Source organism: Brassica napus, chromosome A3 (assembly GCF_020379485.1).
Source record: "Brassica napus cultivar Da-Ae chromosome A3, Da-Ae, whole genome shotgun sequence".
Lineage (NCBI taxonomy): Eukaryota > Viridiplantae > Streptophyta > Magnoliopsida > Brassicales > Brassicaceae > Brassica > Brassica napus.
Window position 1 is genome coordinate 34,562,814 of NC_063436.1, and position 22,472 is coordinate 34,585,285.

The following is a 22,472-nucleotide window of genomic DNA, read 5'->3' on the forward strand; positions in this document are numbered from 1 at the left end:
CTGAATATAGGTAAGAGTCCGAGCGAATGCATCAACTTCATTCAGCTTAAACCAAGCCAAAAACATAGTGTTCTCTATTAGTTTTCGACCAACATCCTTCAGTTTGTCCTTCCCTCTGAAGATAATGTTTTGTTTCCCTGGTAGATGCCATTGAAGTATCTCAACTGCTGTGGATCTATAATGTATTGGAAATGTAAAAATCGTCTATGATCCTTCACAAGTAGAAACATATCTACAAAAAACATAGATATAGAAGTTAGGATATCAGAACAAAAGTATAATAATCTATTAATGTCATCACGTTAGACATCATGAATTAGTAATTTACCTGCAATCAAAGAAATCATTTTTTTCATTTTTTTTTTAATCTCTCCATCATTCCCTGTAGCTGAGAATGATGTTGCTGAACTCGGTATTGTATGATTCGCACATATTGAGGCTGAGACTTGTGGGCCTGGTGGTTCAACAACTACCATAACACGGTCCGCTCCTTTATTAATGTATTTAAATAAATACTTAATAGAACCAACTTGGTTGCACCACTCTACATTAATAGAACTACTAATAATCGACTGCTCGCGTCTTCTATAAACCGGAAACCCATCCTTTTTCACTTTAGTATTCTCTGCAAATGGTTTAGGAAACATTTTCGAACACTGCCCATTTTCCATACAGGGAGAGTTCATATTAGCAGTTCCACACAGACCATGAATCATCATATCCTTACAACATTGTAAAGATCTGGATCAGATGATTTACCTGGGATCTCAGCTGATATGATTCTATCAATATCTTCTGTTTTTGGAAATTTGGAGGAAGGATGCATAAAGAGGAGAATGTGAGCATGTGGCAAGCCTCTCTTTTGAAATTCAACAGTATACATAGCTGAAATAAAAAAAACACAATAAGAATATTAATTGTTTGCACATGATCCAATCAATATAAAGTTTATTCTGAAATTCTCATATAACCAGACATACTAAGATTATAACTATATTAAAAATGAGTCGAAATTCAATTTACATGTAGATGTCTTTCCGAGAATATTTTTTTGTCAAATCATTCATCAAAGAATCAAGTTTCATCTTAAAGATTCGACAAATAATTTCCGTTATGTCATATGAATTCAAGCCCCTTTTCTGAAGGAATCTTGTAATTTCTGGCCATTTCGGATTGCATGTAAATGTGATGAAAAGGTCTGGAAAACCAAAATGTCTGAAAATGGCCATAGCATCCAAGTACATATTCTTCATGTATCTTGGACCCCCTGTGAAAGTAGCTGGTAGAACAAATTGTTGTCCTTGTTCATTCATGTCCAAGTTCCCAGCATTCTCAGACTGTTTAATAGAGTCATAACTATCCGAACGCAAACATGTCTGATTAAGCTTCAAATACCTCAGTCTGTTGGACTCGATAGTAGTATAAGCATCCATTATGAATTGTTGAAATAACCTCCTTGAATAAAGTAGAATGTGTGACTCATTTTCACGCTCTTGCATCCGAAAAGCAAAAAACCGCCTCATACTGATAGTATCTTTTTTGAGTTTCTTTGAAGCTTCTGTGACACCTTTTTTATACTAATCCTGAAACCATCCTCACCATAAACAAATATTAGAGGATATTGTAGTGCTAGATAGGAGATGTGAACCTCATCAATCCTGGTAAGTCGTCCAGACTTATGCTGTAGAACAATATCACGCTTATCCATTCCTAAATTAAAATCTCCAGGAATCAATGCAGCAACCTCTGATGTTGTTGCCATTTTATATGTCCTACCATCCTTGTCACTTTTACTGACAATTCGCATATGGAAACTCTGTTCAGGATTCTCCACAAATGTCTCTCTAGCTGATCGAAACTGCAAAACATATGGATTAACATCATTCAACATCTTCATAATAGGTTGAATAATTTCCTTCTTCAACCCATCTTTCTTACTGTCCGAGGAGGTCTTTTTTGATATGCTGGTAGCAGACAAAAAACAACAACCATTTAATCATACATCAGAACTATAGACAAAAAGAACATATATTATTAGCGAAAAATTAGTTACCTCAGAGCATTAAATCTATTTTCAACTTTATTCTCTGTGTCAACAATGTATAGCTATCCAAACTTGGCATAGCCTCCTTCAGGTGGTGTTAAACTTCCCATCAGATGACAGTTTTCACCGTGAAGCTGAAACATTTGTGGTCCTTTTCCCTTGTTTAGAGATTTCTCTACCTTTCCACCAAGAGAAGTGAAAGAAAAAACCATATTGTATGCTCTAGTATTCCTTTGAAAAAGTTTGCTAAGCTTATCACTTCCTGTTAGAAGGTTCGTTAGAAGCTCAAGGGGTTTCTTTAAATATGGCAACTGAACTTGTCTTGGCATGCAACACAAAGTAAATATACGTTTTTGTCTAGATTTACTCTTGTTTATGCGTTCACCATATCACATGATAGATCCACAATGAACACAAGTGTGCTCTGTGTCACCCTCATCAACATAATCTGTTAAATTATAAGAACGTAGGTTAGGAAAACATCTTCCACAGTCAAAATATAACTTCAGTAATTAAACTAACCATCTTCTTTGGGCGGCCTTGTTTTGACTTTTTTCTTCACTTCAGAGAAAGTTTTTCTAAACATGGCTGCCAGTAAACTAACTCGTTCAGATTGGTTGTCTACCTATGGTTCCTCATCAATAGATTGTTTGCCATCTGAATGATCAGTACCAGAGCTTTCCTGACTACTACACTCGATGAATTCTATATCTTCCACTTGCACGAGTAAATCTGCAAAACATATATAAAATAGCCATAGTATCAGACATGAAATTGTGGTTTAAACATATTAGTAGGAAATACCTTCATTAAACGAATCATCATGTGGACCGTTATGTTCTAATTGATCATTTTTGACATTGATGAATCTCTTGGCGTTTCCTTGGTATTTGTGTTTAGTATTTTATGAATTGGTGTTTGTTGTCTTTCAAATGTAAGCTGATTTGGGCATGATTCAATGTAGGTACCCGACATGCCTGCATCGCAAAACAACAGAAGCTCTAAGGGAGATAGAATTGTAGCAGTATATAAGACACGTCATGGTAAAATCACAGACTATTTGGTTAGTATTTTTATCACTATGGCAGTATATAAGATATACATCTATGTTGTCTATCAAAAGTGGACATTTCTGAATCTCTTGGCATATCTCTGTTATTTGAGTTTGGCATATTAGAGATTGGTGTGTGTTGTATTTCAAATGTGAGCTGACTTGGACATGATACAGTGTAGATAGCTGAGATTCCTGCAGAATAAAATGAATTAGTTAATGAAAGTAAAAACGTATAGGCATAGAAGACACTCTTTTGTTTTATCTTTGAATACTCTGGTAGTAAAGAAGATGTACATTTAGTTAACTGACTCCTTTTCTTTTGATTAGGACTATCTTTGCTTTCTTTATAAGGAAACACTACACATTTAACAACGCATATGTGAGTTGAATGGAGTAATAAACTTAGAACATCAACATAGGCATAGTTTAGCATAGATATCTACCTAGCTTGTTTTTAGGTTTAGACATTGTTACTCGTGAGTGAGACATTTATGGGTAGTTTTTACTGGTAACATCATTCAATAGTCTTGCAAAAACTGTACTCAAGGAGACATCTTTAGTATGGGAGGAAACGCGGATTCTTTGTTTAGACCATGATTGTGAAGGTTTCCAACGACCATCAGCTCCAAGTGGAGCAACATGCTTTCTTTTCATAGGTATGCAGAAAACTCTTTGTATTTAACTATACTATACAATAAAATAAGGTTTACGGCTCTGAGAAATTAGTAGATCACCTTAACTTCAATTCTGATAGGTTTACAATTGTTCAGTGACTGCTGCCTATTATGTTTCTAAAATGAAAAATTTCTCTTCGTGGGTTGATAAACGAAATGTTCTGAAGTAAATGTATAGGCGGGATGATGGTAAATTAAAATGAGAATTACTTCAGTTAAGATTCTTTACATAATTGATAATATAATATCTTTTTAGATCGCAAAAACATATAATTGTAGATACAATATTACAGTAAATAATCTATCTTAACAAAATTGTTTACTATTTTTTTTAAATTTTGTAATATTCTTTACGTTTAAAAAATATTTCTATAAATGTTTGTTTAATATTTTATAGTGCTATAAACTTTAAGTTATTTTTTTTCTGTACAGGATATTGGTGTATCATGAAGTAACAAATGCTCGTTGGGTTTCAAAAATGGATTCCAACTACAGCACATGTCAAGTAAGTTTCCACCTCTCTCTCACGCGTTGTATAGTAAACACATTTAAATATGAATAAGAGCTTGATCATTTTGAATACACTTAAGAAATGAATGACATCTCTATAAAGACTCATATTTATTAAAAATCATCTTTATTAGAACTCATGATTATTGAAAAACCACTAAAATCCCAGACTGAAAAGAAACATATAATAGAAAAATAAGAAAACATGCAACCAAATCCATAAACCCACGCATCCTTTAACTACTCCTCCACATTCTTTTCCACTTTGATTATCTTAGAGCATTGTTTCTTTGAAGTAGAAGACAGGTCATCAACTTCATTGTCTCCTTTTCGTTTAGACAGTGGAGTAGAAGATAAACATGTGTTATCTTCACTTTCAATGGTGATGTAAGATACCTGAAACAAAGATCATATAAGAACATTAAGTTCACCAATACAAAAATGCTTAATCTTATATATTAAAAAACAGAAAACAAAAAATTACAAACCTTTCCTGATGAACGATTATATGAAACAACATTAGTCAATGTATCTTCAGTATTCTCTTCGTCAGACTCAGATATTATTTCATCAGCAGACCAAGTCTTGCCAATGCTAAATATATGAGATCCATAGTCAACATTGTCTTTGCTCACATAAACACCAAATTTGAAAATCTTTCCAATTAACTCGTTAATAGAGTCAGGTATATCTTCAGGATCCTCAACCTAAATAGTAATATATATACAACATTATAAAAACAAAAAACAAAAACAATAATATAACAGTGTAAAGATACCTTATTGATACCTCTTCTAGAGAACTATCTAAGAGCACTTCAGCACTTACTCCAACAATAGGTTCAACAATAGTATCAAGCAATATCACCTTAGTTTCACCAGTGTCATCCTTTATTAATGGATGCAGCTGAAACCGAAATCATAAATAAAATAGGTAAGTCAAATAGATTATAAGCATTTTCGGGCTTTTAAGATGTAAGGAATATACTTAGGTGCAACATTGGTAACTTCATGTTTGCATGAATCGCAATACCACAAATATTTCACAGGCAAAATATCCTTCTTAGCAATGTTGGTCACCTTCTTGAAGTGACACTTAACACAACCAAAATAATATCATGCCCAGTATGTATCTATTGCATACAATGTTCCCTTAACAATGCATTTTTCAATCTATAGAAATAATATTAGTGTTAGTAAATGCCTAGACTGGTTTGCTAAATTTAGGGATTAAAAAATGAACCTCAGTTGCCATTATGATATCCAAGACTGTTCTATCTAGATAAACAAACCACTTATCTTGTTGGCGTTTGTTCCCTTTAGGTTTTACAACCTCACCAGTACTAGTTGTGAGAGCAAGCTCATCATTTGGCATCCTAAATCACAAAAAAAAACTTTGCATAAGGACGTTTAAAAAAGGTAGTTATGAGATTAGAATAAAACGTACAGTCTTTGATAATCTTGCACATCAAATCCAGGTGGATTGATCTCCAGAGTTGAAGTTTCAAATGAATTTGTTATCTGAACTTGTCCTACATCAAACCAAATAAATTATCGCAATGAATGAAAATCCTATTTTAAATATATACTTTTCATATGTTTAGTAAATATCTTACCCTTGTAAACATTGATTTTAGCAAACCTCAGTAAGCCGAGAAAATTTTGATTCACTTGACCAACTTTGTATGCATACAAAAGGTGCTCAGCAAAACGACCCCAAAGACAACATGCGATTTGGTGATTACTGATAGTATATGAAAAATATAAAGATTATTACACCATGTTTTGATATATATGAAATGTCTGTATGTGGAGAGGTGATTCAAATAAACTTACTTTGTATCTGTCAAGGTAAGCTCCAGCTTCTTGGTTTCTTTACCTTACACTGGCACGACCTGCATTTCCCCAATATCTATGGCTTGACCAATAACATCTACAAACATATGAACAAAACCCTAAGATTAGTTTATATAAAGAGAAGCATATACATTTTCAACGAAAGCAATTATGAAATACCAATAAGAAAATTGAGTCAAGTGCTCAGGTACTCTTAATGAGGGAAAAAGTGATCTAGCGTACTCTCATGTAATCCGCCATACTCTTATCTGTTTTCCTACTCTTCAACTCGATGGTCAAAGTCGAAAGTGCCCCTCTCTACTTGACCAATGAAAACCCTCTCTACTTGACCAATCAAAACGCTCCTTTACTTGACCAATCAAAAAAAGCGTGGTTTATCTCTCTCTCCTGTCCAGGTGGATTTTCTTAATTAGTTTTAATTTTTCTCTCTCCTCCCTAATTGTCTCTCTTGACGGACGGCGAAGAAAGCGAATGAAAGCTAGAGCGATCATTCGGAGTTTCTATTGTAAGGGAGATTGCGGCGAGCGTGGGTGCTGTAATTGACCCCCAACCCAGGTCAGATAAACTTCAGTTAAAGCATTGTCTTGCTCTGTATTTTATAACTCAATCCCATCATAGTGGACTCGAATGAATGAACTCAATGCGGCTCGTTAGGTTGGGATTTTTAGACAGTAGATTTCGAATATATGGGTCTTTGTGTTGTTAATTGAGAGCTGTATGGTGTGTTTGTAATCAAAGTCAACAAGAAATGTCGGGAATCAAAGCTGAAATCCAGAATTAAAAGGGTGAAACTGGTAGACAATAAAAGTGTAAATAGGTGAAACTTTACTGTTGAGAAAAAGTGTAAACAAGTATAATTTAGTAGGACTTTAATAGCAAAACTGTATAACTAGGATTAACTTTAATTGTATACTTTTATTTGGTACAACAGATAATGGGTTATTCTTCTACAAACATACACTTTGACTATGATGGACAATATGCGAAATCTGGAGATGATTATGAATGGATTCCAAGCGATGGTCGTTTGTATGGTATATCCTTTAAGACATCATCATTGGATGAGATCACTTATTCCTGTTTGAAGGAGAGGATATGCAAGAAGAAGAGCATAGATCCGTGTTTAAAGAGGATGAATCTGAGTTACATTCCACTGGTAGTAGAACCTAAGAGGCAATCATATATTTTGGATGATGAAGATGTGTATGTGTATCTGACATCAGTGGATAAAGAGGGAAGAAGAAGTATTTTGCATGTAGAGGTCATCGAAGATATGGAAATAGTTCTAGTAATGGAGCAACAATCAGTAGTTGAGAAAGAAAGCTCATATGGTGGGAACTATAGTGAGCTTGCGAGTGGATTACCCGAAGTTGAAGGTAATCAGGGTGCACTCACTCTATTTCCTCGCATTGAAGAAGCAGAACTATATCTGCCGGGGGCTGAACGGGTGGAGAATGTTGTTATAAATGGAGAAGCCGACGAAAGGGGCATTAATGTTGTTAATGGAGAAGCCGGCGAAGGGGGCATTAATGTTGTTAATGGACAAGCCGGCGAAGGGGGCGTGGACAGTGAGGGAGACGTGGATAACTCTATGGGTGTTCGTCCTAGTTCGTACTATGTTGAGCTCCCACGTGTTGCAAAAGAAAATCCAGTGGTTAAAGAGTGGGAAGATGGTTTGGGTCTTCAGTTGTTTCAAGAATTTGAGAGTAAAGAAGCTGTGAAAGATATTATTGATAGAGCATCACAGGAGAACTGTTTCGGAATCAGTATTTGCAACTCGGACAGGGGTCGATATGTGGTGAAATGTCGGGGAGCTGATGAAGGTTGTAAATGGAGTGTGTGAGCAACAAAGATAAATAATTCTGAAGCGTTCTCGATTAGAACATACAGGAATATGCATTCATGCTCTCGCGTAACTTTAAGTACTGGAAATAAAAGGAAAGTTACACCAAGATGTGTTGCAGCTATAGTGCACAAGGATTATCCGGGACTATATGAGACACCAACAGCGAAAATCCTGGCCGGTCTGGTGCAAAGGAAAGGCTATTGGATAATGGTGAAAGTTTGGATCCTGAGCCATGGCAATAATTAAACAACCACCTTCAATAGTCTTCAGGAAAGTTGCATCCACAGTGATGACTTTCCTCATGTATTCAAACCCTTCAATGGAGGCTCCCAGCGCAACAAATAGGTATCTGAACCGGTTGTCTTTATCCACTACCAAACTTGTTTTTGTATCCGGGTTCGCCTTCTCTAACATATACAAATAAGCAGGCAATATTCTATATCCCTTCTCGGGATCACCATGAATATCCGCAACAGCTAGTTTTTTTCCTCTCAAACATGTCGTATACGACGCTGAAAACTGTTATACCGGATTCGACGGAATTGGTGTTTGTTTCAGACATAAATCCAAGTCTGATAAAAGCTGTTGCTGAAGTGTATCCGATGTCTAAACATGGGTATTGTATCTGGCATATATCACACAATGTGAAAGGTCATGTCAATCATGGCAGGGACGAGGTTGCACTACTATTCCGAAAGGTTGCATGTCTTTATTCAGAGCCTGAGTTTAAAAAGCAGTATGACGATTTTAGGGAGAGGTATCCATCGTGTGCTAGGTATCTTGATAAAAGTGTCGAAGTCGAACGGTGGGCGAAGTGTCATTTCCCCGGTGCTAGGTACAACATAGACACCTCTAATTGTGCGGAGTCTTTGAATGCGGTATTTGAAAAGGCGCAAAGGATGTCTTTATTGCCTATGATTGATACAGTTATTGAGAAAATGTCTGAGTGGTTCAACAGACATAGGAAGGATGCAGCAGAAGGACCGTCATCTCGAAAATTGGTTCCTTTGGTGGAGAACAAATTGCATAACAAAACACCGAAAGGTTCTAAACTTACAGTGACTCCGCTGAACACTTTTCAGCTTGAATACAGTGTTATTTGAGCAGACGGGAAGACTTATTCCGTGGATTTGCAACATAAAACGTGCAGTTGCAGGAAGTTTGATATAGATAAATACCCATGTAGACATGCAATAGGCGCTATCATTAAGTGTTTGAAGCATGATAGACCATTACAGTTGAGTGACATGTACGATTTCATTTCGAAATATTACTTCATTACACTGTGGGCCAAAGCGTATCGAAGGACTATATATCCACTCCCTCATATAACTCATTGGATGGTTCCAAAAGAAGTCGCGGCGGCGAAGTGTCCTCTACCTCCAGACTACAAGAAAAGAAAGGGAAGACATCAGGAAAAAAGGCATCCTTCGGCGGGAGAAAGTTGGCCCCGTCCCCGTCCTAATAAGTATATCCCGAATAGGGGTCTGGCTAGCTATTTCAACTGCTCGCAGGGAACTGAAGGAACTGAAGGAACTGAAGGAGCTGAAGGAACTGAAGGAGCTGAAGGAACTGAAGGAACTGAAGGAGCTGAAGGAGCTGAAGGAACTGAAGGAACAGAAGGAACTGAAGGACCTGAAGGGACTCAAGGAACACAAAGCACTCAAGGAACTGAAGGACCTGAAGGAACAGAAGGAACTGAAGTGTTATATGAATGTGAACCTTAGTGAAACCTGATTAAAGTGATTTCGTTTTATGTTTGTAAAACTTGGTGAAACTTTCGTTATGTAACCTTTCGTTAGTTGATGATTTATATTACAGTTGCGATGACATAACTTATCCATGTTCTAGGAAGATGACGTGATGTATTCAACATGTTGTGAAATCCGAAAAAACTTCGAGTGAAAAAATTATAATCTGGAACACATTTTCTGTCGAATGGGAAGGGAATACATCATTGTTAGCTATATTTTTTGTATACACTACCTCGTGGGATTAGAAAAGTTACATATGTCACGAAATCAAATTTTATTCTACATGAGCACATCTAAAACGTTGATAGAAAATAGAATATATCAGGTATAACCATAAAATCAATCATCTAAGTACAGTAAAACCAACAAAATCGGAAAAAACAGAAAAGTAAAACTTTAAAGGTTTTTGTATAACTACAAACTAAGTGAAACTATAAGCACGAAAATCCTTCACCAAAAAATCCCGCCCCAATTTTTTGAATTTTCCCACCCATTTTTTCGATTTTTGACTTTCCACAAAATCGATGCGGAGGCGACGTAGACGTGTATTAAACCCGCCATTTACCTCAGCCAATCTCTCTCTCTACTATTCAATCGCTCTCTAGATTTCTCTCTACAATCGGTCCCTCTTCTTTCTAGATTTTTAGGTTACTCAAAATCATGACTCATCCAGACAAGGAGTATAGGCAGATGAAGGCTTGGAAGAGAGACACCAACATGCTTGGCTGCGTGGCGGATGCCGAGTGTGGGATTCCGACCAGATGCCCTTGTGGGGGGACAATCATCAACGAGGTGTCTCGGAACCTGAAGTATCCAACCGATTTTGATACTTTACCGGGGAGAAAATACTTCACTTGCAAAAATTATGAGGTAATCTATGAAAAACGCCCAGATTTTTTATTTATACTTTCGGGTTTTGATACATTCCCGTTTTACGTCTAGAATGATGGCTTCCATTTCCGTTAACCATGGGTCTTCGGAGTCCAGGAAGAGGTTGAAATGTTAAGGAAGCGTGTGGATGCGATGGCTGCAGAGATTGCTGAACTGAAGTATAATCTAACCCGTCAGAATCCCACCACTCCATGAGATGCGTCCGGTCCATGACATTACTCTACTATCTGTTGTTGTTGTTTGCTTGAGATTATGTTCTTATGTTGTTGTTGTTTGCTTGAGATTCTGATTAACTAAGACTCTTCGTATTTACTAAAGTTTCCCTATTCTCCCTCATTCACGATCTACGAAATATCATAAATTAACGAAGTTACACTAAGTTGAAAGTGAAACTTACTAAAGTTTCCCTATTCTCCCTCTTTCACGATCTACGAAATATCATAAATTCACGATGTTACACTAAGTTGAAAGTGAAACTTACTAAAGTTTCCCTATTCTCCCTCATTCACGATCTACGAAATATCATAAATTAACGAAGTTACACTAAGTTGAAAGTGAAACTTACTAAAGTTTCCCTATTCTCCCTCTTTCACGATCTACGAAATATCATAAATTCACGAAGTTACACTAAGTTGAAAGTGAAACTTACTAAAGTTTCCCAATATATAACATAAGTCTTAAATACCAGTCTTCAACATGAATATCCTTCAACATCAAACAAGAAAGTCATACAAACTGAATAGAGTTCATCCACATTAAAACAACCACATACGGAATTCACTCGATCTTCTTACCTACTTTCTTTGTCTTCGGCTTCTTCTGCTTCTTCTTAGCTGGTGCCTTCTTTTTAGCTGCTGCCTTCTTCTTAGCTGCCTCCTTTTCAGCTGCTGCCTCGTTCTCAGCTGCTGCCTCCTTCTCAGCAGCTGCCTTCTTCTTAGCTGCCGCAGCTGCCTTCTTCTTAGCTGCCGCAGCTGCCTTCTTCTCAGCTGCTGCCTCCTTCTCAGCAGCTGCCTTCTGCTGCTTTGCACCTCTGGTCCTCTTCTCTGCTGTCTTCTCCTCTGCTGCCCTGCTTCTTAGCTGAATGGGACTCCTCACATTATCACCACGCTCCACCTTAACCTTTTTTACAGGAACTGCTTCTTTGCCATCATCTTTTCTCGACCTCTATTTTTTCGTGTTTACAGACTCTGCTGCCTTAGTCTTTAATTTTTTCTCGGCCTCCATAGCATGTGCATACTTCTCCGCATCATCACCATCCATGTCAACATCACCATATTCCCTCTGCACATTCTTTGAAATATCGAGAATGGCATCTTCAACATTATTGTCACTACCATCCTCTTCGTCTGGCTCGTTATTGTCACCACCATCGTCTTCCTCCGACTCCTTATCCCCACCCACATCACCATCCTCTTCCTCCGACTCCTTATCCCCACCCACATCACCATCCTCTTCTTCCGACTCGCTATTTTCACTACCATCACCATCATCTTGGACCGCCGGATTGTCACTTCCGGGAATACTCAACCTAAGAATTTTCACCTCCTCTTCTAGAAGACCTAGCTGCGTAGACAATGAAGTGACTTTTTCCTTCACTCCCTTCATAGCATCTCGAACTGCATCTCGGACTGCATTCATAAGCCGACCTTCCATCGCTTTTAAAGCCTCAGCTCCAAGAGTAGCTCCAGTAGCCTCCACCGAATCTGCATGAGCCTGACCAGATTGTGCATTATTCGATGGTCCTCCGATAGGATTGGTGGGACCTTCAATCTGACCTGTGCGAGACTCAAAATCCATGCGGAACTGTTCTTCAAAGAAAACTTGTTTCTTCCCTTTCCGTATTATCTTCGTCCAACGATCAACTGCTGCATCATCGGCGTCATCGGCCCAACAACTCTCCTTGTCCATTCCTATGGTTTCCAGAAGTTCCTCCTCAGCTGCTGTTGCTACCAAGATACTCTCAATATCCTGTGGTAAAAACACAAAAAAGACTAATTACCTTAGTTTCACCAAGTTTTCATAAGTCTCATAAGTCCCTTCTCCTCAATTCGACTACACATAAAATATCAATTACCTTTGTATTATTACCAAGTTTATCGTTCACAGCTTTCAGACTGAATTCCTTGGTTCCACTTTTCCGTTTGTACTGCATCTTGCACATCCGCGGGCAAACCACTGCTTGCACCATTCACATCTTCTCGGAAATGGTTCCTCAAGCATGGAATTGCCTCAAAGGCCAACAACTACCAACACACAACAAAAAGACATTAACATCAATTAAACAACTATGTTGAAGAGAGCTTGAGAATATCTCCAGAGGGATAGGAAAGCTTGTAAAAACTCAACTCGTCGCCGCAACCCCGTCGCATTTCTCCAAAAAGCTAGAGACATCCTTCAAGTTATGTTCGAATGCATACCGCCCCCAAGGAAACGTTACACACGCATCTAGGTCATCAACAACACTCAGGAAGAAACTGTCCACAGGTGATGCTCCCTCACCACTCTTTCGGCCTCCGACAAGGATGCTAGCTAAGAAGAACAGAACTGTCATCTTCTTACGATCCTCAGATGGCTTTGATTTCATTGCCAACAGCTGCTTCTCCAGGTCAGCGTATGTTACCCTTCTCCCTCCAAAATACTTGCTCATGAATGTTGTACCACCCAACCTCTCATGGTTGGGGGGATACTCATGGCAGTATAGACCAGAAATGAGTCCTAATTCTCTAAGAGAATATCGGATTGGGACGCCATTAACAACAAACCATAACTCATGCTTCTTCGCAACACAAGCTGATCGCAAAACGAGAACCCACATTCCCATCCACTTCTGCTTTCGGTTTTTAATATGGAAGAAATGTTGGAATTGTGGGTGCTCTATGAACCATTCCACCTTCTTCTCTTTCAGGATCGTTTGAATAGTTCTTATCGCCGTGTCAATGTAACACTTTCCTGAAAGCTTTAAAGACTTTTGATATTGGCTTGAAGGAAAGTGCAACGTCAGCGGTAGCATGCCCTCTTCTTCGTCATCTACAACCTGCACTCAAGTGAGAACCGGATCACGTACGACATCTTACAACCATCAACATATAGTTTCACAAACTTTGACTTAGTTCAGCAATCACTAACTCTAAATTCCACTTAGTTTTCCACACTTATCTAATCTTTCAAATCATCTACGTAAAAGTTTTCAATTTCAATACTTACCGAATCTGCATGCGACTCAGTTTCATGTTGTCGTCCAAATGGAATTATCGCCCTTTCATCAGCTTCTTCGTCGTTTCTTCGGGGCTCTATTTCGTCTCCGACTTCCTTCTCTTTTTCTCCTTCGTCTCCGACTTCCTTCTCTTTTTCTCCTTCGTCTCCGCCTTCCTTCTCTTTTTCTCCTTCGTCTACTTTTCTTGATTCCTCCCCTTCATTTTTCTTACTTGATTCTTCCTCTTCACCTTTTCCACTTGCATTTTCTTCGCTTTCATTTGCATCTCGGGGACTTTGGTCGGTTCCTGGGGCGACAAATTTGTCGATAATCCTTGGGTTTGCTTCATCTCCGGAGAATGAACCCATTGCCATTTCATCTCCTACTACACTACTCGAGCCGTCTTCTTTTGCCTTCGTATCGTCTCGATTCATCATGATTTGGGTTTTTGATTGTCGATTGAGGATTCGAATTGAGTAGGGTTTTCAGAGAACTCGAAATTAAATTCTACAGCTATTCACTTAGTGGAGTACTTAGTGAGAGGAGGGGAAACGTTTTCGGGAATTCAATTTCTGGAAGTGGATATCCGATTTGTTTGGGTCGGTTCTGGGTCCGGGTTTGGATAGTCCTAGGTAGAGTTGTAATTATGGAAGTTTCTCTTAGTTTCGTTGTCTTTTAATAAATTTTCTGATTTAATTAAAGATATATTAAATTCCAAATCCGGTCAGTTTCGGGCAGGAGTATCTCAGCTCTTTTTTTTCCGGGCAGGAGTACCTGCGCGTTTGATTCGAAGCCTTGAATCAAGGCTTCCATTCGTGATTTCTGAAAAAGTAGTTAAAGATAAAAAAAACTATCATCATTTTTCAAGGATGAATTAGTGACGTTGGAGTGACTTGTGATGGAGATTTTGTATTCATGGCTCGTCGGTTTATACTTTCCGCCAGAAGGAGTTACAAAGAAGTTCTCAATGAACCTCCATTGCCCAACCTGAAGCTTCTTAAAACGAGGAAAGAAGATTCTCTTATAGGTATAATGAATCTTAACACCCTACATTAAAATTATAAAGAATAAAATTAGAACAATTAATCACAACCTTTTTAAAACATGAATTTTAACAAATAGACACACTTACTGTCCTATCTGCGAGTATGAACTGAAGAGAGTCTCCACCAGCGTAATTAGATGGTTGTGACCATGAATGCAGAACTTTGACTTCAACGAACCAAGTTGTTTTAAATGGTTTAACATTGTTCAACAAACTTATTTGGCTTGATGTAACCATAGCCATTTGTGTCTCTTTTTTTTGTTTTCGTTAGAGATGAAGAATGTATTAGGCGGAATAAGCTGTTTTATAGTGATTTGGTATTAAAGAATAGGTTTAATGAGTATACCATGAGGATATTCTGATTTCCTTTTTGTATGAGATAGAATATTTTGATTTCCATATATTTTAGGAGCTGTTATATGAAGTTAAGTTATGTAATCTTAAAAATGCTAGATAGAAACTTGATAAATACGGAGCTCGGAATATAAGGAAGGATATCTTCAAAATTAAAAGGAATTAAGTTGTTAGAGATTATAATGTTTGGAGGGCACGTTAGTTAAATTTTTTTGAATCTATTCTTATTGAGGATATAATATAACCTATGATATTAGATTATATGTATATAATTAATAGAAATATAAATAATATAATATTGCAAAATCGATATGAAGTGAAGTATCGCTTCATAGACTTCGGCTTTATGTAATGTCAATGATGATCATGATGTAAGATCTATTTGATTGAAGCTTATATGCAGACAATATTGTGTTCATAATTATAATTTTAAATTTGTTCCAATGTTTCGTATGGCTGAAGATTGAAAAAATGTAAAACGAATTTGATTTCTTTTTGTTGGCAGGTAGTGATCGCAGAAGACAAAAAACAACAATTTATATAAGCATGATCGTCAATCAGAGTTATGGTATTATAGGACTTGTATACTAACATGATCGTCAATGCTGTTATGGTATTATGGGGCTTGTAGTATAAGAAGAGAGGATCATGTATAGTATCATGAAGATAACGTACCGGTTATTATAATAGTAGACAACGTGCCGGTTTAGGTAGTTTAATGAACCAAAGATGATCGATGATAATATTATTACTATGTTGGTTTAAATTAAGTTGTAAGTTAAGTTGATATATCCAAGGAACCAAACACATTTACATGTCCAAACACGTGCTATTCTAAAGGGAGTCCAAAAATAAATGAGTACTTTGAACAGGTAGATTTTTTTTAGGACTCTAAATTACTAGAGTAGATTCACTCGCTACCTAAAAGCTCTCTTTTTTCAATATACACTGTACACATTATAGATTATTGTCATATTGCCCCCATATTCAACCGGTGAAACCTACTACAAAAAAAATTAAATAAATAATTAATTAATGTAACAAGTAAAATATGTGGCCATGTTGTATTCACTCACACCTCTCAAGATAATTAGATAGCTTTCAGGAAGACAGAAGATGAACGTGGTCTTTCATTATGCACACATCTTCTTGTACTGAATTTCTTCTCATGAGAAGAACAACGATGAAGACGTATACGGTGAGCAGACATTAACAACTCTTTCATTTCTTTTCCTCCTTCTCTTAAATCATTGATTCTCACATCATGCTTTTGTTTTCATACTTTGTTTTCGTTTCTTTTATTTTAGTGATCCAATGGTGAAGAATAACAACGGCGGACCGGTAAAAGTGTCGCCATATCAGAAAAAATGAGAAGAGATGAAGATAATCTCTATATGGTAGTGAAGAATAACAACGGTGAACGAAGTGAAGGTGTATCAGCATGTTTGACAAAAGAAGAATTAAAGAAGATGAACTTTTCGTCTATACTATATTCGGGAAAGGAATAGTCTAGTATATATTCTTTAGTGTAGTTATTTATATAAAATTACTATACTATTTGGGATATATCTATACTATTCCTTAAAAATGTAATCATCTTTATATTTACAAATTTGATAGTTTTCTTCTATGTCATTTTGTGTAATTGATTATAATATGAAATTCATACTATATTGGTTTAAGTGTAATGATTAAAACCAATTTTGGATAGATGACAAATAAACTCTTATAATAGTGTACTATACTACATTTCTACACTATAAATAATATTTATATTGTATAAATTAAAATTACATAATTATGTATTATTTTAGATTTTGATATTTGGATTTAGAGTTTATATTTGAGTTTAGGGTTTAGTAATTAGTGATTAAGGTTTAGTATTTAGAGTAATAGCGGTCAGTTTGAGGTCAATATTAGATTTTGAGATTTGGGTTTAGAGTTTAGGGTTTAGGGTGTATACTTGGGTTTAAAGTTTAGTGATTAAGATTTAGGGTTTAGTATTTAGAAGGCCGGGGTTGGGATTTGGGTTTAGTGAACATGTATAGTTTCATTTGTCGATTAATAAAGAGTGTTCTATTTTGCTCACCAATATGTTTTATACTATTTATTTTATTCCATTATATTTGAGTTTAGGGTCTATACTTGGGTTTACGATTTAGTGATTAGTGTTTAGAGTTTAGTATTTGGAAGGTGTGGGGTTAAAGTTTGGGATTAGTGATAGCAGTTTAGGGTTTAGTATTGAAAATGTGCCTTCAAGTGTCCGATATTGGAAATTTTTTTATAGATTGTATTTGAATTTATAGGTTCCTGCCTAGGGTTTAGATTTACTAAGTAAAGGTTTATGTATAGTAAACCATATTATATACATTCTATTTGAGTTTATGCTTCCTTTATTAGGGTTTAGTTTTACTAATCAGTGGCGTATCTTGTATTATTGTATTTTTCGGGTGGGGAGAGCTTATTGTTTGCATTTCATACTATGGATACATCACTAGATAAATTTGATTATTTGGAACATTTGTTTACTATACTGTTTAGACTATATGAAATAGAAGATATGCAACATGCTAACCAAGTAAGTGTGAGTGTCCAATATTAGAAAACAATTTGTAGATTGTATTTGGGTTTATAAGTTTCTGTCTAGGGTTTAGATTTACTAAGTAGAGGTTTGTGTATAGTAAACCATATTATATACATTCTATTTGAGTTTATACATCTCTGATTAGGGTTTAGCTTTATTAATCAGTGGTGTGTCTTGTATAGTTTTCAGTAGAGGTTTGAGTGAGATACAATAGTACATGCGTAACCGAGATAGAATAGTATACACGCAATCTGGTAAGCATTAAATTCTAAATTCTTCATGCATTAATCTTTTTTTATCTGTGTTTATTAATGTGGTAAAAAATACAAAAGTCACATAAATTGTGGGTCACATAAATTTGTGTCAACATCTCTCTTTATTATTTGTCACCGATAAATACACATATTTCACATAGACGACGTGAACTTACCTTTTTTCCTTCACCTGCTACTTGTAAGACAAAGGATTATAACCGGATGAAAGAAAACACATTTGTTACTTCCCTAATTATGTCAAAATCATTTACCTGCACTTAATTAAACTAAACTTACTTAGATATCTCTCAAATTCTCCCTTAGATGTATGGGTGAATTCATATATTATTAGAGAAAGAGATGGGTAAGCCTTGCAAGCGAGCTTCAAAGCAACAATCTTGCTTGTACAGTATTTTCCTATTTCCACAATTTAAAGCATCAACATATTTAAAAAGACATATACAAATACGAACTCTAAATCACAAAAGCCAATTTGAAACAAGAACAGAGGTCTCGTTAATATTTTACTAAGATGAGAATCTCTTTTGTCGTCTTCGTGTTTGTTACCATTTATATACAAAAATCAAACTCCGTTGATTTAAAATATTTGTCTGCTTTTAATTTCGGAGATTCTAATTCCGATACGGGTGATCTCGTCGCTGGCCTTGGCGTTCATCTTGACCTTCCTAACGGCCAAAATTACTTCAAAATTTCTTCCCAAAGATTCTGCGATGGACGTCTTGTCATAGATTATCTAAGTAAGGTTTTTTCAGTTTACTGTCTCCTTTTGATAAATCTTCAACATGTTACGTTTCATATAAACGATAGTATCTATCTTTACACAAATTTCACTAATTACTTTCTGACAATATTCATTACGTAGCACAATTTATATTTTTTATTTGTTAATAGCCAAATCGTAAAGAGTATAGTATATATAGTGTTTCTAAAAGCAAAAAAAAAAAAACAGATTATTACGTTTGGTTTTAACAAAATGATCTTATCGTAAACACATTTTATTACTTCAAACACACGCGGAAAACACAAAACTTAACTACGTTTTTCCATTGGTATCTTCTTGTTCCTAATTTGGAAGAAAGCTTGGCTACATAAAAAGAAACCTTCAATTGATTTCATATAGTTGGCATGTTTCATTGAAATATTTAAGAAGTCTTTACTTTTCTACCTAATATTTCTCATAAAAGTCATGTCCAACTTTCTTCCGTCGGGTACCACCAAACTAATCATCCCCATAAAATAAAATAAAAAACATTTTTGTCAAAAGAAAATAAAGCTTATGATATCTCGATAAGCCTTCATTACGAAGCAACCCGAATCAATCTCGAAGCAACCTAGTATTATATATATATATATATATATATATCTAAAATTAGTTTCGAAAACATATGTGTACAAAAGAAATTTAAAACTTCTATTCTACAATATATTGTTTCTACGAAATAAGGTTTTACAGGTTTGAATACTACAACCCAGTATTTCGAGCGTCTTCTAACGTCGTCATGGTTGTTACAGACACTTTTATATTTTTGTTTTTGTTTTTTAGTTATATTTCTTATTCAATATATTAAAAAGAGCTATAAGTGAACTATTTCTATCGTTCGCTTATATTACTTATATGACTATTGTTTGTTTCCAACCCTATGGCTCCCACTGTAAACAAGCTCTCAGTTGTTCTCTTCATCTTCATCTCCTTTTTGTCGTCAACTCTCTCTATAATCCTAAAATACCCGGCAATCGTCAACTTTGGGGATTCAAATTCCGATACGGGTAATCTTATCTCAGCGGGGATTGAAAATGTTAATCCACCGTATGGCCAGACTTACTTCAAGCTTCCCTCAGGACGATATTGTGACGGGCGCCTTATTGTAGATTTTCTATGTATAAACAATTTTTTACAAATGCTAACAAAACGTTGTTGTTCTTCTGAAACAGCTATTTCGATTTGGAATTCACATCATATCAACTGTTTTGATGTTTTGCAGTGGATGCAATGGACATGCCGTTTCTAAATCCGTATTTGGATTCACTAGGTTTACCGAATTTCAAAAAAGGGTGTAACTTTGCAGCAGCCGGATCCACCATTCTTCCCGCAAACCCGACCTCTGTTTCTCCCTTCTCCTTTGATCTTCAAATCTCTCAATTTATTCGGTTCAAATCTAGGGCACTTGAACTACTTGCTAAAACAGGTGGGGCTAATTTGAAAATGCTGTTGGTGGGATGTTAGGTGTCATACTATATGATGTATAAACAAAGCAGAGTTTTTTTTTTGATAAATTTGACAGGAAGGAGATATGAAAAGTACTTGCCACCATCTGATTATTATGCAAAAGGACTATACCTGATTGACATAGGCCAAAATGATATTGCTGGTGCCTTTTACTCCAAGACTCTTGACCAAGTTCTTGCCTCTATTCCTTCCACTCTTGAAACTTTTGAAGCTGGGCTCAAGGTAAAATCATTATTTCGGGTACAAAAGAAAACTCTGAAATAATTAAGATGAATTTAATTTTGTAAAACGAAATATAAGATATTTCAAAGATGAATTTATTATTACTATATGGAAAACTAAATGTATATTTTTTTCTGATAAAAAAAATCATATGAAGGTAAAGTATGTTTTACAGGAGACTAAAAGTTTAACAAAAAATCATAATATCTAAAATATTATTTGATAAGTCGGTTTCATATGTGTTGCACTCACGTTAGTTCTTATACTGGTTAATTACAGAGATGTCTTTAATAATTTTAAATTTTTACATCTAAATACTATTACAATTTTCTTATTTAGTAATTTTTAATTAAAATTTTAATTTAATAAAAGTTTAAAAGCAAATCACAAAATTAATCAAAATGTTATTCTATTGAGAACAAAAAATATTATAGTTGAATTCAGATAAGTAAATGCAATTCAATATATCTAAGTGATCACAAATACGACTATATATAAATTCACATGTCTAATTAAAATAATATAATATTATAATATAAATTATAAAATAATGTTAAACTAAAAATAAAATATCAATCAATCATTGTAATATATTTATTTTATTAATATATATTCATGCATGAGCACGAAAAAATCATCTAGTTTTAACATAATTTTGATAGAGTATATACACATTTGGTGAAAGTAGATATGTTATATTTATATTACACGATTTTTATATGACAATGTCTTGTTTGATTAAAAATTATGAAAAATCACGTTGTTGTTTCACCTATCCATTTAATAGGCTTTAATAAAATTAAATACTAATTACTTCGGCAGAGGCTGTATGAAGAAGGAGCTAGAAACTTTTGGATACACAACACAGGACCGTTAGGATGTTTGGCTCAAAATATTGCCAAATTTGGGACAGATTCAACAAAGCTTGATCAGTTTGGATGTGTTAGTTCCCATAACCAAGCAGCCAAACTGTTCAATCTTCAACTACATGCCCTCTCGAACAAATTTCAAGCCCAATTCCCTGATTCAAATGTTACTTACGTTGATATTTTCTTGATCAAATCCAATCTCATCGCTAACTATTCTCAATACGGTAAGAATTTCATCGCTATATAATCTCCATATCAAAAAGTTTTGATCTAAAAATCTTGAAATTTTTTGTTAAGTAACACGTTTTGGTTGTTTCAGGTTTTGAAAACCCCATAAAGGTCTGTTGTGGAACTGGTGGAGCACCTCTAAATTATGATAGCCGCATTTCGTGTGGCCAAACTAAAGTCTTAGATGGGACAACAGTAACGGCCAAAGCATGCAATGATAGTTCTGAGTACATAAACTGGGATGGAATTCACTATACCGAAGCTGCAAACCATTTTGTTTCAGATCAGATCTTAACTGGGAAGTATTCTGATCCAGCTTTTTCAGATCAGATGCCATTTCTTCTAAGCATAAAACTTTAAAATGTGTAATAATTTGTTGTTTCATTAATTGTTTTTGTTCTCGGTCATAGTTATACATATACAGTGTTCAAATAAACCGATTTACCAATAAACTTTAACTTAAAAAATCAAGGTATAGCTGGGTTGGTATATAAATATAAGAGAGTGAAAAAGTAAGCTACTTCCTGAAGACATAATCATAGAGTAAAAGAAAATAAGCGACTCCTCTCGAATTTCTGATAGGTTTATCTTTAGGAAACATTTGTTGGAAACTCATAGGAAATTGCCAACCACTGATGTTTGTCGAAAATTCTCGAATTCTTGACGATCATCAGCAATTCCCAACAACTGTCCATCGTCAACAATTGACTGTCTGGAATTTCTGACCACTGTCGATCATTGGAAAATCCTAACAATCGTCGACCATTGGGAATTCCCGACCACCGTGGTCGGTCGGTAATTCCGACAGTAGTCAGGAATTCCGACCACTGTGTTCGGTCGAGAATT

The 22,472-nt window shown here is 35.6% G+C and overlaps 5 protein-coding genes across 10 annotated transcripts in view; 3 read left to right on the forward strand and 2 right to left on the reverse strand.

The window, feature by feature from the left end:
- Window positions 1-16,036, forward strand: part of LOC106379958 — a 37,824-nt gene extending 21,788 nt beyond the window's left edge. The window contains exons 4-7 of one of the 5 annotated variants that reach the window (XM_048762464.1): window positions 3,009-3,107; window positions 3,624-3,754; window positions 4,205-14,849; window positions 15,727-16,036. In XM_048762464.1, the coding sequence (XP_048618421.1) occupies window positions 7,073-7,981 (909 nt within the window). In that variant the 5' untranslated portion in view covers window positions 3,009-3,107; window positions 3,624-3,754; window positions 4,205-7,072 and the 3' untranslated portion in view covers window positions 7,982-14,849; window positions 15,727-16,036. Of the gene's footprint in view, window positions 1-3,008; window positions 3,755-4,204; window positions 14,850-15,726 lie in introns of all 5 variants that reach the window. The other 4 variants (XM_048762467.1, XM_048762472.1, XM_048762475.1 and 1 more) reach the window with 4 other exon arrangements.
- On the reverse strand, window positions 4,523-6,378 carry LOC125607259. Its single transcript, XM_048777155.1, has 8 exons — window positions 6,361-6,378; window positions 6,166-6,236; window positions 5,898-6,025; window positions 5,729-5,813; window positions 5,525-5,657; window positions 5,072-5,188; window positions 4,771-4,989; window positions 4,523-4,678 (listed from the first exon to the last, which is right to left on the reverse strand). Exons 1-8 carry the CDS (start codon window positions 6,376-6,378, stop codon window positions 4,523-4,525), a joined length of 927 nt encoding a protein of 308 aa, XP_048633112.1.
- LOC111199904 lies at window positions 8,482-9,711 on the forward strand. Its single transcript, XM_048777156.1, has 2 exons — window positions 8,482-9,028; window positions 9,092-9,711. Exons 1-2 carry the CDS (start codon window positions 8,482-8,484, stop codon window positions 9,709-9,711), a joined length of 1,167 nt encoding a protein of 388 aa, XP_048633113.1.
- LOC111199906 (uncharacterized protein At3g43530-like) lies at window positions 11,407-14,256 on the reverse strand. Its single transcript, XM_048777157.1, has 5 exons — window positions 13,966-14,256; window positions 12,989-13,663; window positions 12,777-12,872; window positions 11,812-12,597; window positions 11,407-11,748 (listed from the first exon to the last, which is right to left on the reverse strand). Exons 1-5 carry the CDS (start codon window positions 14,254-14,256, stop codon window positions 11,407-11,409), a joined length of 2,190 nt encoding a protein of 729 aa, XP_048633114.1.
- A 2,507-nt stretch (window positions 16,037-18,543) lies between the features above and the next one.
- LOC106382439 (GDSL esterase/lipase At1g54790) lies at window positions 18,544-22,033 on the forward strand. Of its 2 annotated transcripts, none has more exons than XM_013822461.3 (5): window positions 18,544-18,817; window positions 20,063-20,266; window positions 20,363-20,529; window positions 21,352-21,622; window positions 21,718-22,033. In XM_013822461.3, exons 1-5 carry the CDS (start codon window positions 18,592-18,594, stop codon window positions 21,984-21,986), a joined length of 1,137 nt encoding a protein of 378 aa, XP_013677915.1. In that variant the 5' UTR covers window positions 18,544-18,591; the 3' UTR covers window positions 21,987-22,033. The 2 variants fall into 2 exon arrangements, with proteins under 2 accessions (XP_013677915.1, XP_013677914.1); XM_013822460.3 differs by lacking the exon at window positions 18,544-18,817 and adding an exon at window positions 19,478-19,958.
- Window positions 22,034-22,472: the final 439 nt, after the last annotated feature.